Raw genomic sequence first — 15461 nt, forward strand, 5'->3', positions numbered from 1 at the left:
TTTGGAGAATTGGACAAATGTACTGGGAAAACATTCACGATCCTTCATGAATGTTTTCAAACCTGAACGCAATAGTAGGTTTTTGACCAACTTCAAATTTCCAGATTTATAGTACAAACACATCTATGTATAATTTCTTTTAAAACTTAAATCGATTAGTTATTTTCACCTAAATTCAAAAATACTTCCAAAAACCTTTCATCTCTTCTAAAATTTGTGTATATCGTGATTAAAATTCGTAGAATGCTTTTAATATTGAAGAATATACATACATATATTTTGATTTTAATGGCTAAAACTAACGTAAATGCGAATACTTTATTGTAATAGTGTTACACAATTTTTTGTACACTGATGCTATTAATGTATCACTTAAATATTAAATTGTAAATATAGTTAATATAATAGTAATTCCCGCCAACGGGTTTTTCACACTGAAGTACTACTTTTTGCTCATACAAAATGCTAAAATTTCAATAAAATTGTGTATTTGCCTTATGTTTTTTCATCTCAGAGGCGTTTCTACGTAAAACTAATTATAGTATTTAATCGAATGGAAGTTATAAACAAATAAAAGGTTTTGTATATGGATCAAAATAGGCTTGCATATCAATACAATCGAATTCATTTTATAATTTCATACATAGTTCACGTGTAAAAAACAGTAAATATAAATAAAAATATCAACATGATTTTGCTAAAATTCAAATGAGAAACGACCTCAAAGGGTTAAAAGATGAAAAAATAGAGAGAAATACTTGTTTCAACGAGTAAGTGTAGCCAGATGAATGTGTTAATTTGTAAAATGCGGATTTTCTATGTACATACTTATTTCGTCATTTACAATATACGGCAGTAAAAATATTTAAGTAAAATACTAAAACGATTTCAATTAAAATCTGGAATTACCAAATACTTTGAGTCTAAAATATTCATTCAAATTAAATAACAAATAAAAACATTTATAAAAAAAACTATAATTTAAATGCTCTTAAAATCAGAAAGAAAGAAACATACAATTTATATGATGTAAAAGATAGTCTAGAAATGTTCCTGATACTGGTATTGTCGCGACATATACAGTGTAATAAATAGTTTGATTTAAATTAATGTTTTTTTTTATCTTTTTAGAGCATTTCAATAAAAGCTTTATTTAAAAATGTTTTTTTATTATCATTTTAGAGCTCAGTGAATATTTCGAATTTTCGAACATATTTTAAAGAGCTTATATTCTGATACTATATTGAAAATACTCTTACTTTAAAATTCAAAAAATGTTTTGATTTTTTTTTTCAAAATTTTTAAGTACGAAATTGGAAAATATAAGAAATTGGCTAAAAGTATTTTTTTAAGAATCCTCATGATTTAAAGAGTATTTTAACAGCTTTAAAACATTTTCAAATATAAGTTCGAGTTTTTAAACTTAATTCGAATTTTCGAACATTATATTGCATTGCCATCAGGTATGAATCCCAAAACTCAGTTTATTAGGGCTACGAGGATTGGTTTAAAATTCAGTAAAAAATTTTCACTTAAACTAACATTCAAACGAACCAACAAACGTTTAATTTTGTAAATATTCTGGATAAGAATGTAAAAAATTACTCTTAACTAAAATATTTAATAAAGCATTTGAGGGGTATAGAAAGAAGCAAAGGCTTCAATTTCCACTGTATCTCTAAAGATTCGAATAATTATTATATTATATGTTTTGTAACTCAGTATTATAGAATTAAATGAAGTGTTAACCATATTCATATACATGTAAAGAATGGGTCAGAAAAAACTTATACACACTATTCCAGGCAAAACTTAACCTTGGCTCAACAAGTTTTGATTTTTTCCAAAATTATTGAACAGTATAAATAAAACTATAACATTGTAAGAAAACCTGGATCAGAAATAGATATTGGTAAGGCAAAAGAAGTCGAACAACTCTTTCGAAGAGCACCGAATACTTCTATCAGAAAAGCAGCTCGTAAAGTTAAATTATCGGTAAAAAACTTAGAAGCAAAAGAACTAGCGACACAATTTAGGTCAAATTTTATTAAAAAAAAATACACCTGTTGTGTGATGGATGATGAAACTTATGTACTGGTAGACTTTTCACAACTTCCGGGTCAAGATTTTTATGTGGCTGATGGACGAGGTAATGTCAAGAATAATACCTAGTGTTTATAAACCGGTTAACCGAAAAACCGCGTTTTCTTCAAAATGTCGGTTTTTTGGGAACCGGTTAATTTGAAATGTGGGTTTTCGGTTAACCTGTGGCAAGCCATTTGCATTTGTGGCAAAAGAAGCCAATCATTTGTGACACCATGCACGGCTGAATACCTTTCTTAAAATAGCACATATTTCTAGCCCGATTTGGCATGATGCCACTATGGAAAAAACTGTCCAGAACTTCGGTCTGTGGAAAGTAATTGGGCTTTTGTAAAAAAAACAAGTAAGAGTGCTATATTCGGCTATGCCGAATCTTATATACCCTTCACCTTTGTTGTGGATGCATTATTATTTTTTATAATTAGTATATATGTATGTACATTGCCCACTTTCAGCGTACAGCATCCTAAATTTATCAAGAACACAAAAAACAACAACAACGCCAAACGAAACAAAACACCAAAAGAAAAAACAAAAACAAAATACGCAAGGCAATGAAACCAACACACATCCAAACATACGTTTAATTGTATAAAAAACAACAACAACGACAAAAGAAACAAAATACGCAAAGCATGCACATTCAAACATACGATTTGTTGATTTTTTGTCAAAAAACCAACACACAACCAAACAAAAGTTTAGTTGTATAAAAAACAACAACAACGCCAAAAGAAACAAAACACAAAAAAAAAACAAAATACGCAAAGCATGCACATTCAAACATACGATTTGTTGTTTTTTTGTCAAAAAAACCAACACACAACCAAACTAAACTTTAGTTGTATAAAAAACAACAACGCCAAAAGAAACAAAACACAAAAAAAAACAAAATACACAAAGCTTGCACATCCAAGCATACGTTTTGTTGTTTTTTTGTCAAAGCATGCAATACATTGTGTTTTTTGATGAAATTTTCAGAGGTTGTCTCGGATTTTTGCTCATATCTCCGTTATTTATGGACGGATTTTGCTGATTTTAAATAGCAAAATTCTCGAAAGTATGTCTGACAGAATTGTTGAAGATATCTGGGGCCTTCAGAAAATTGATTTCAACAGACAGACAGACAGACAGACAGACAGACAGACGGACATGGCTTAATCGACTCCGCTATCTATAAGGATCCAGAATATATATACTTTATAGGGTCGGAAATGAAAAATGTAGAAATTACAAACGGAATGACAAACTTATATATACCCTTCTCACGAAGCTGAAGGGTATAATTAAAGAACATATGTAGGTAAGGTATCCCAGGTCATGTCCGATTTAAACCGTAAGTGGACCGCCTCGTCCAAAAGGAAGCAATTATAAAATTCATAAATACCGGGTAATATGCCAATGTTTTAATGTTTAATGAATTTTTACAATATTTGAATAAATTTACGTATTTTTGAGAATTTTTATATTGAACGGTTTAAGTTTTATTTAACATTATACAAGTATAAGTTTATTCTGGCTAACTCTTTAGTTTGATTATAATAATATGCTCAGAGAAGAAATATAGTTGTACATGTTTACCATAACCATTTCATAATTTTAACAAGTTTTTTTTTACAATATTATGGTTACTGTAATTATGTATATGATTGCGGTAATCATAATATGTTTAAGTTTACCATACATATAATTAATACATATATATAAGGTAGCACTCATATATATGATTGTAGTAATTAAGTATATGTTTATGGCAACCATTTTTATGATGTATTACTTCATCATATTGTGTTACTCTCGCATTATGGTTATCATACTCTGAGTACAACATATTATGATATAATGATTCATCATAAACATGATTGCCATAAACATATACTTAATTATTACAATCATATATATGAGTGCTACAATAATATGTAAAACCAAAAATACCAATTTTCTTTATTGACTATGTTGTAGCCGGCGTTGAGCTTAACAACTTTACAGAACATAACTTTGCGATATTCGGACATTTAGTGGTCAAAATGCACGAAAAAGGCAAACAAATTACAATTTTTCCTATACGATACATACTAATTTCAAATCGATATATCTCGATTCTTTTTTTACCGATCTAACATTTCCCGGTGGGCAGAACCCCCGCCGATCACTGACCCTACTATTTGTCGCATAGTGTAATACAAACAAAATTTTCGTTTAATTTAAAGACGTAGTTAAAAATATTTCACTTTGACAAAATTCAGCCATTTTGAAATTGAAAACAAAACCTTTTTCGAAACACTTAAATAATAAATAATTAGCAAAAAAAAGTTTAAATTCGTAAGCAAAAAATATGATATTATTGTTGACCATCTCATAATGACAGCAAAAGCTACTATACCCAATGGAAATTGCTTTATTTGCTTCAATCGGTACTTTTTGACCATTGACTTATATTGTTTAAAAGTGGATTTAGTATTGTCATATTGACTAACCACCAGCATTCATTAAATATAATTAGATGACATTATTAGATACGTTTACTTCAGCCTTTGCTTCAGTAGCCCCTCATTTGTCTGCTTAAAATCCCCATATACAAATAATACGAGTGAGTATCTAACATATTGTACTGGCAACACTCAAAGATGAGTAAGTATCCCACAATAATAAAATAACAGTAGTTTAAAATCTCTAAAAAAAATCGTATACATATGTATAAAAAAGATCACTAGTATGACTAAAATATAAACAAATCTTTAGCACTCTGATCAGTTTGTATTAAAAGCTTAAACGATCTGAAACACAAAAAACGACGACGGTTTGTTAAAACAGCATCATAACAAACAACAACAATACAAACTAAAAGTCTTAAATAGACTTATAAACGGGATATTGTAAAGAATATTAACAAAAAACCATAACAAAAAAGAAATAATAATAATTTTCGGTTTCTATATTAATTTTTTTTCCTCGCATAATTAATTTATTAATTTAAAAATTGAATTAATAACAAAGACACAGCCACTGATCATTAATTAACCAAATTAATGGAGAATTTTAACTTTAATACTTTTATTTATTACACCTGAATAATAAAAAAAAAAACTATATAATAAATTGTGTATTTTTGTAAAATCACTTAATTATAACGCAATTAATAAATTTTTTGCTTGCTAAAATCAATACTCAATCAAAAACAATACATCATTTTATTTAAATACAATCACCGGTCACCATGGCAAAACCATCATTAATCAAGAAATTTTATATGATATCCTATATTTTATTAATTTTCCAAAATGCCATTTTTGCACGTAAGTTATGTTTTTTGCGAGGTTTTTAGTTTAATTTTTTGTTTGTAATTAAAAATAACTAATTATAATTATTAACTTTCATTAAATTATAATATTTGCTGAGAGAACTAGTCATTTCGTAATAATATTAAATGTTTTAGTGGAATGCAGTTAAATACATTTTTTGGAGACAATTATTAAAATAAATTAAAATTTTTACGGAAGGTATTTGTTGAAAACCAAATCCGGAAAATATAAATTTATAGGTTTTATTTTTCCAAAAAAAAATTAGAAGACATTTTACGATTATTCACCACTTCTGTTTCTTTAAAAAAATCGTGGAATCATTTGAATTGACTTAAAATTCAATTTTTAAAATACATTAAAAAGGCACGAACGAGGTCTTGCTAATTGTATATTCAATGAAATGAAAGTTTGTTTTGCTCAGAAGAATACTGGATTTAAGATTATTGTTGTTTAAAAAGAAGATCTGAAAATTATAGTGAAATATAGTGAAAGTATATACCCGTTTCGTACCATTTTAATGTCGTTTAAAAATTTAAAATCGGTTAAGAATTTTTAAATTGAGTTAAGAATTTTTAAATTTGCGGTTCAAAAAAAATATGCTTTTGTCTATATCTTGGAAATTTGGATTGAAACTTTTAAAACCGTATTTGTAACACACTCAGCTAGTTCTACAACCTGCACTAGGTCATGCGCCAAGTAATTGGTAAAATTGGTTTTGGAACCACATCTATTTTAATATTGACCACCAAAAAGATGGGGGTATATTGATTTTGTCATTTCTTAACACATTGAAATATAGGTCGTAGACTCACAAAAGTTCCTTATAAAATTCTAAGACGATCTTGGTATGTCCGTCCTGTTGAAAGCAAATTAAGGCCAGAGGGATGAAAAAAACAATTAGAACAAAATGTCCATCCGCCAAAATATGGAAGAATGAACAAAATATGTTATACCGGTAAAAAGTTTTGGAACAATATACATATCTGTGAACTTTTGACAAAATAACTTAAGTGGAATTTTCAAATTTTTCAAAAGAGCACAAAAACTGTTGAATTTATCAATCAATATTTTATTACTTGTCCTTGAAGAACTTTACTATTTGTCTCAAAGAATTATACAAAGGATAATAATAAAATAAATATCGATAAATTCAACAACAACTCCAAATAAGTCGATTTGTTTTTTTATGATATCTCAAAAACTAATATTCGTAAGAAGAAGCAGATTAGTGTAAACGGAGCGTTTTGAAAAGTTAGTTTTATTATAAAAAAACTAAGATATTTTCTTATCTCGACTTAAGATGTTTTGTCCAAACTCCACAGATATGTATATTAAAAACTTTGTTCGGACTAGTGAATGGTATGAAAAGCTAATAATCGATTTTCGACTTTTCGATCAACCATTTTCATTTCGATTTTTACAGTCGATTAATCGTACCCAATAATCTATTTTTTAATAATCGACCTGCATTTTTGGAACTATAACAAATGACCCATATACGCTATAATTACGAATTAAAATCATATTTTGGAAGAGTATTATAACTCTAAAGGAGTTGAGGTGCTCATTTTATAAACCGTAACTGCAAACATTTGACAACAATTTTCTTAAGTTTGAAAAAATTTCGCATTAAAAAATGAGGTCCTGAAGATTAATATATTGCAAATTTGAATGAAAGCAAAAAACGTAGACAATACTAAAAATTCCGGAATTTTATTTCTATTTCGATTAATCGTTATCAAAAATCGATTTCAGAAATAATCGTTTTTAGACCCTGAAAATCGATTTTCGACCATAATCGTAATCGATTTACCATTCACTAGTTCGGACTATACATATTTTGTTACCGATAACATTTAAATTCATGAATCTAGCATAGTGAAATTTACCACAAGTCGGGTGAACCAGATATATGTATGTTTTTTTTTATACAAAATGCACTAAAATCTGTGTACCTATTATATTGGTGCTGGGTATATAAGATTCGACAACACTCTTAAATGCAAAGGATCGAAAGAATTAATTCTTAATTCCATTTAAGAAATCAAATTAAATATTATCTCATAACCATTCCGTTAATGAATTCATTCCTTTGAGAATTCTTTATAGAATTAATTCCTTATTGAATCATTCAAGATTTCTATAACTGAAATCTATTACAAATAGGCTAAAGTCATTTTTTTCAATTCATTTTTGAAATGAATAAAGCAAAACAAAAACAAAACTGAATGAAGAAAAAATATTTTAATTCAATATCAATTTTCATTTACATTTACAAAAATTGAATCATTCAAAGGTTGAATGAATTTTGTTATGAATTAATTTAACGATGAATGAATTCTATTTAAATAAAAGCCAATGAATTCAATGTTGGGAATGGATTTAAGAAATGAATGACAGAATTTTTTTAATTCTAAATTAAGATTTTAGTAAATTATGCTCATATTGAATTAATTAATTGGAAGCTCTGCTTGCGTGTTAAATATAAAAAATTTAAACATAAATCATTCGGTGTAATGGAAAACTTTAGTCAGTGTTCTAATTTGATGAATATAATCTAGTGCTAAATTCATAGGTATTTTTTAGGATATCAGCATTTAAAAACAGTTGTATTTATTTTGCTTACCTTTAGCTTATATATTATAGCTTATACCAATGGACTAAAGTAACGCAGTACTTATTATCTGTTGTTAAGTTTGTTTGGTATTGAAAATGAGAAATATTCGGCACAGCCACACACCAGAATAAGTTGAATTTTTACCGTTTTTACCCCTTTAAAATTCGAATTTCCAAAAATTCCATCTTAGTGGATTTGCACATCGGAAGAGTGCCTACATACAAAATTTAAATTCAAAAGTTCAACATTGGGAAACATGAGAAAACATATGGGCAAATTCGAAAATAGGCTTCACGAATGGACCGAATGGACCTACTGCAGAGATTTAAAAAATTGCCATTCTAATGAAATTGATTTCGAGCTAATCGTTTGGATGGATAACGAACATAGTTAGAAACATTTCTGTTTCCAATGAGGCCTTTTTCTCTAAATATTAATATACTTAGATGTTATAATGTTGGGCACCATAATAATTCCTTTAAGAACTTACAATTTCAATTTATAATAAATCGTCCCCTTAATAAAACAATAGTGTATAATTTTTTTGCCATTTCGAAATAATTTAGTAGACATCTAGAACAAAAGTAATATTTGAATTGATCTTTTGACCCACTTTGTGGAAGTAGAATTTCACCTATTTTGACCACATATACAATAAGTTACATATGTAGATTCTTATTATGCAATGGTGTATGTATATGCTTATACGCTATTGTTTTATTGAGGGGACGAAATAAACATTTTTATTTTTTTTTGTAATAACCAAATTAGTTGGGGTGACAAAAATTCGGTTATTTTTATGTAACCGATGTGTAACGACTTTAGTTACACATCGGTTCCACACTAGTTCTAATAATCACAAAAATGTTCCGAATTGACTTAATGAATAAAATTCAACAAAACTATTGCTCAAAGTTTTCAATAATCGATTAGCGAGAATTTATTTGGTAAATACAAGTTTTTTAAAACAATGTCAGTAAAATACAAGAAATATTCACCAAATGCTTCCCGTTATTTGTTTCAATCGTGACAACTTATGACCAAAAATAAAATGATGGAAGAATTGGGATTAGATCCGTTTTAAAGAAATGGCATTTGTGCATTAACACAACCTTAGAGCTTGTCGTTAAGATAACAGTATTACGGCCCTGGATCCGCAACAATACGTAAACAACTTTAAATAACATTTAACCAACTAGACCAAGTACTGGCTATATGCCTGCGTTCTAGAACTAGTTGTGCAACTGCAACTGGCTTATCCTGTTTAATGTTTTTAATTAATAATTATTTAAACAATTTCGTTTATTTTAAAAAATTCAAATATATTTTGCGTTTAAGACAAAAATTGTATTGATTTGAATATAATTCAGAAAAAAACTTGTTTTAAAATAATTTTGGTATTTTATAAACGACCAATATTTTTATGAAAATACAATAACACAATATTAACAAATATTAGTTATACACATGGTAATTTTTTTATTTTTTTGCCATCCATTACTCATATTAAAGATGTGTTTTGAGTTAGACTCTAGAATTAATTTATTAACATAAAGACTACATTAAAAGGGGATTTTTGTCAAAAAAGGAAAAATACATTATGTGATTGAAGTGTAAAAAGTGGGTACATTAGACAACAAATAAATAAATAAATGTGAATTTAAACCGCAATTAACACTAGAGTTGTTCTTAATCCATGTAGTAGAATAATAATTGATATGATTTTTATACCAACAAACAAAAATATAAGGGAGTTCATTAATTTGCTCAGTACGTTTGTAGCACATCGATCCAAAAAAGTGTATACAGTGGTTGACAATACAAAACTTTTCCAAATATTTATGTAACAGGTTAAAATCCAAACAAATTCTTATGTATTCTTATATATGTATGTACCAACTTTTATTTACTTACATTATATTAACTAAGAAAAATAAATAAGAACATAATTTGTTATGGTACGACAAATCAACTTAGGTTTAATTTTTTTAAAAAATTGACTTGTCCTTTTAGTGACTTAGTATTTTTTTATACCTTTCATCATGAGTGACAAGGGTATATCGTCCCCTCAATAAAACAATAGCGTATAAGCATATACACCATTGTTTTTTTATTGCATAATTAGAATCTACATAACTGATTCTATATGTGGTCAAAATTTGGTGGAATTCTAATTCCATAAAGTGGGTCAAAAGATATATTGAAATATTACTTTTGTTCTAGATGTCTACTAACTCAAAAATTATAAACTCTATTATTTCGAAATGGCAAAAAAATTATACACTATTGTTTTATTAAGGGGACTATATATAAGTTTGTCATTCCGTTTGTAATTTCTACATTTTTCATTTGGGATCCCACAAAGTATATATATTCTGGATCGTTATAGATAGCGATGTCGATATAGCAATGTCCGCCTGTATGTTGAAATCAACTTTCCGTAGCCCACAAATAACTAACATACATGATTCATACATCAATATATCGGGAATTCTTCCGGCTCGTTGCTATTTAAAATCGACAAATGGCTGAGATATATGGAAAAAACCAGGACAACCTCGATTTTTGACCTATTTTTGATCTATATCTGTGTTACTAAGTAACACAGTGCAACAGTGAAAAAAACACACGATCATGACTATATAGGTTCGACTCTACTACCAATGGGTAGTAAAACCCTATACTCAGTTTGTCCATTTTGGTGACCGAGTTTTTTTTATGGGCCCCAAAGTTTCTGAATATCAGTGGGGTCTCTAAAAAAGGTGTCATCAGTTTTTGGTTAACAGCTAATTCACACTTTGTGATACGGCTTAACTTTATATGGCAATAATATAGCTAAGAGTCCGCCCAATAAATTTTGTTAAAATTTTTTTTCCAAAAAATAGCTTTTTCGTGCACTTTTGTTGAAAAATAATAGGAAGAAATTTTTTTTTTTTACTTTTTTTAGAATAACTTCCAGGGACTCCTAATTTTTCAATAAAAAATATAGGCTCAGCCTAAACCCTTCACAGCGAAGCACAGTGGCGTCAATGGCCAAAAAGTCGGAATCTTCTAAACTACTGGTCCGATTGCAAAATGATGTATCAATGAATCGTAAAAGAGGACATAGTCTCTTAGAAAATACAATTAATGGCTACCTTGTTAAATAGAATACAAGGTGATATACAGGGAGTCGACCGCATCTGGTTAGAAAAACGTGGTACAGCTTGTAACTTGTACAAATATGAACAGATTTCAATGAATGAAACTTTGCAATAAAGGAAGTGGGAAAGTCAAGAAATTCCTATTTATGCCAATAAGTTATCTTTTATAGTTTAAGCAATTTAAATTTTCTTTTTTACCTTTTTATCTTCGGTAATGAATCTCAAAAAATAAGAGGATAACAAAATTTAAACTTAAATATCATAACTTAGTCAAATAAACCGGGTCAAAAATTTAATTTTCCTCAAGCATATATCCTTCTATACGATTTGTTCGTGTGATTGTCTGTTGATGGTATGGTAGAGCCTAGAGGTATGAAATGTTCCACAAATATTATCAGTTGATCAGAACTGTTTGGTATTGAAAATGGGCAAAATCGGTATTTTGTGATTTTATAAAGGTTATCTTAAATTAAAAATTTTTCTAACTTAGATACCCTTAACAAATTCGCGTATTTTTAAAATAAAGGGAACAATACTAAGGGCCAGCAATTTTGAAACAGTCATTTTATTTTTCAATATTAAATATTTTGTTTATATATTTTAATTATACAGAAATAATATTTCCAAACGAAGAAATTGATGTACCTAATTTCGGTCGCTGTATAACACCCAACAGGGAAAGGGCGCTATGTATAATTCTCGAAGATTGCAAATATCTATATAATATCTTGGTAACTTCACCCTTAAGAGACACAGATAGATTATATTTAAGTCGCAGTCAGTGTGGTTATCAAAATGGCAAAGTTTTGGTAAGTTCCATCTCCTTTAAAATTCACATGGACATTATAAAAATATATATATTTTCATAGATTTGTTGCCCAGACCGTTATCGCCAGGCGGCTCCGGCGACTGTGTCACCTACTCCACCTCCAAATTATGTTAATAATTTATTGCCACAGCCCGGTCAGTGTGGTAATGTTTTGTCTAATCGTATTTATGGTGGTAATAAAACAAAAATTGATGAATTTCCATGGATGGCATTAATTGAGTATACAAAAGGTAAGTGTGAAAATTTGTTAATGTTTAAAAGAAATTGGCAGAAATCAATCAAATGTAAAATTTAAGTAATATAATAAATTATACAGATACATATGAATCAACTGGTTGCAGTAATATGGCAATAGAAAACAAACAAAAGAAGAAAAACATCTCAAAATGGTTGTGGTTTGGAAAGAGGGACAAAAATTTATCATTGAAAATTGGTTGTAAAACGTAAAAATAACCATACGTTATTACTTTTTTGACAACTGTCATTTGTTGCATATCTATAATAATCTATGATAACAAGTTGTTAAACAAAGATTAAAGTGTATTTCGAAAACATTTTTAGTGCGGGTTTTTTAAGATCAGCGCTTAAATTTAAATTTACCTTTGAATGTTGTAGTTGAGTTCTCGATTAATAAGATAACCGTCAAAATTATAAGGTCAGATATTTTTCGTTCTGTTTATCGAAAAGTACAAATAGTATTGATTGATACTATTGACTAAAATACTTGTTGCTCAAACGTTGTTAAGATAAATGCCATAAAATTACAGTTTTGAGAGCCATATAAAATATATAAACAAAATTAACCGCACTTAATCAATGAAAATTCAAATCATAGAACCACTTGGAATTTGGGACAAAATATCATATGACAACTAACTGGGATCAGGTACCAATTTCAGTATTTTTTTCTTTAAAAGAAAGTAAGATTTTTTTTAAACGAAACATTCAAAAAACAAATATTTTATCAACAAGACAATAGGGTATCCATTCGAATAATGATCGTTCGATTAATCGAACAATTTCTTAAGAGTAATTATTCGAAGAATTTAAAAATTAACATTTTCGAATATTTGTTTTAGTTTATCATGTTTCTTTTAAAAATTTTCACAATTCTGAATTTAAATCTGTCATAATGACGTTCACAATAACTCGTTCTACTCAAAACGGATTGTATTCATGTTTTCCCATACAATTTGCAGTAGACCCAAAACCAAGTTTTTCTCAAAAACACTTAACAATTTATGTCTTCCTCGAATTTATTTGGAAGAAAGTCCTACCTGGCTGTATTCAATATATTTTCTACAATTTTTATTTTGAATGTAATTCTTTTCGTATGTATTTCAGTATTTCTATTTCTGAAATTTCTAATTATATTTCAGGAAATTCCAATTGAATTTTAGAAATTTCCAATTATATTTCAGAATTTTGTAATTGAATTTCAGAATATAGAAATACAATTAGAAACTTTTTAAGTATAAATTAGTCTGAAATACAAATGGAAACTTCTAAAAAATAATTGGAATATTCTGAAATACAATTAGAAAATTCTGAAATATAATTGGAAATTTTTTAAATACAATTATAAACTTCTAAAATACAATTGGAAATGGTGTAGATTAAAGAAAAATTACAAAAATTGATTCAGATTCTGAAAAATATAAAAAAATTAGTTTCGGTCATAATACAATTATTGTATCATGGTTTCGGTTATAATTTTAGAATTGTTTGAATATGAAAACTTAAATTTTTCCCCAAATAATAATATTTTACTTTAATTGCAGCCAACAATGCTAAAGGTCACCATTGTGGGGGTTCTTTAATAAATACACGCTACGTTATCACTGCCTCCCATTGTGTCAACGGTAGAGCTATACCCACCGATTGGCGTTTGACAGGTGTACGTTTGGGTGAATGGGATACAACAACAAATCCAGATTGTGAAATAGATGTACGTGGCGAAAAAGATTGTGCTCCCGAACATATTGATATTGGAGTGGAACGAGCCATACCTCATCCTCAATATAATCCCAGCTCTAGAAATCAGGTCAATGATATAGCTCTTTTACGTTTGGAACGTAGTATATCGTATACGGACTTTGTAAGACCCATATGTCTACCGATAAATAATAATTTGCGTTCGGCGGCATTTAATGGTATTGTTATGGATGTTGCTGGATGGGGTAAAACCGAAAAAGAATCGGTATCAAATTTGAAATTAAAAGCCTCCGTAGAGGGATACTCTATTGATGAATGCCGCTCGGTCTATATGCGTCAGAATATTATTTTAGAGGACACGCAAATTTGTGCCGGAGGCAAGGAGGGTATTGATTCATGTCGGGGTGACTCCGGGGGTCCTCTTATTAGTTTGGACACTACAAATAGGTTTGTTCTAACTCAATATTTATTATTTTAGATTGAATGTAATTTGCATGTGTATATTTAGGATTCGTGCTTACTATTTCCTGGCTGGCGTTGTATCGTTCGGTCCTACACCCTGTGGTTTAGATGGTTGGCCAGGTGTTTATACCCGTGTTGGTAATTATATTGATTGGATTTTACAAAATATTCAGCCATAAGAATTGCGGTGCATTTTTTCTCAAATATTGGTTCATTGTAAATATTTTACTTTGAGTTGGACTTAAAATTATTTATATTATATATTCTATTTTAAATTTTAATAAATGTGTGACAATTCCTTTTCATGAAGGAAGTAAATTTTAAATTAATTATGCATTTGTTTTAATTTATTAATTGTTTAGGCTGGAAATAGCTAGGAAAAACGAGGCAAACTATGGGCCTGATTCAGAAACACTTGTATTATTTGAAAACTGAGTAATTTTTATACACGATTTTGTAAATTGTTTTCCGGTCGTGTTTCTGATTTATGTATAAAAAATCGACATTTAAAAAAAAGTTTAGTCGGAACTGGACTGATTACTACACCAGTACAAGTAAATATTAATAATTTATTAAACAAAATAGTTGTTAGTGTTGTATTTAGTTAGTTTTACTGTAGATATGAGCAATCCCATGATTTTTGAAGAACATCGCGACGTTCTTAGTGAACGTGATTTATAAATCACTGTTATTTTAAACAGTGGCCGTTTTTACGTTTTGTCTATGTTAAGCAAAATAACAGCAATGTTAAGAAAGAGTGAGTCAGAAAAAACTTATACACACTATTCCAGCCAAAACTTATCCTTGGTCCAACAAATTATTATTTTTTTAATCACGTTATATGTGGACAAAATGGACAGCGAAAAAAAACTTTTAAAACTTTTTAAAAAATCCAATATGGACTTTAATAGTGAAAATATGGAAAAAAATAGTAAAAAATCTGAAGGTTCATAGTCACACTGTTTTAAAAGCCTTAAAACAGTATAAAGGTAGGAATTTAATACAATTTTTATTGGGCTGAATTGGGGCCCAATAAAGAAATTGTCCAAATCAAATTCTCTGCAGTCACA

General features: G+C 28.6%; 1 protein-coding gene across 1 annotated transcript; it reads left to right on the top strand.

The window, feature by feature from the left end:
* Nucleotides 1-5246: 5246 nt before the first annotated feature.
* LOC135963813 (serine protease easter-like) lies at nt 5247-14720 on the top strand. Its single transcript, XM_065515799.1, has 5 exons — nt 5247-5399; nt 11778-11974; nt 12035-12224; nt 13776-14376; nt 14438-14720. Exons 1-5 carry the CDS (start codon nt 5321-5323, stop codon nt 14568-14570), a joined length of 1200 nt encoding a protein of 399 aa, XP_065371871.1. The 5' UTR covers nt 5247-5320; the 3' UTR covers nt 14571-14720.
* Nucleotides 14721-15461: the final 741 nt, after the last annotated feature.

The sequence above is a fragment of the Calliphora vicina genome, chromosome 1 (genome assembly GCF_958450345.1).
Source record: "Calliphora vicina chromosome 1, idCalVici1.1, whole genome shotgun sequence".
Lineage (NCBI taxonomy): Eukaryota > Metazoa > Arthropoda > Insecta > Diptera > Calliphoridae > Calliphora > Calliphora vicina.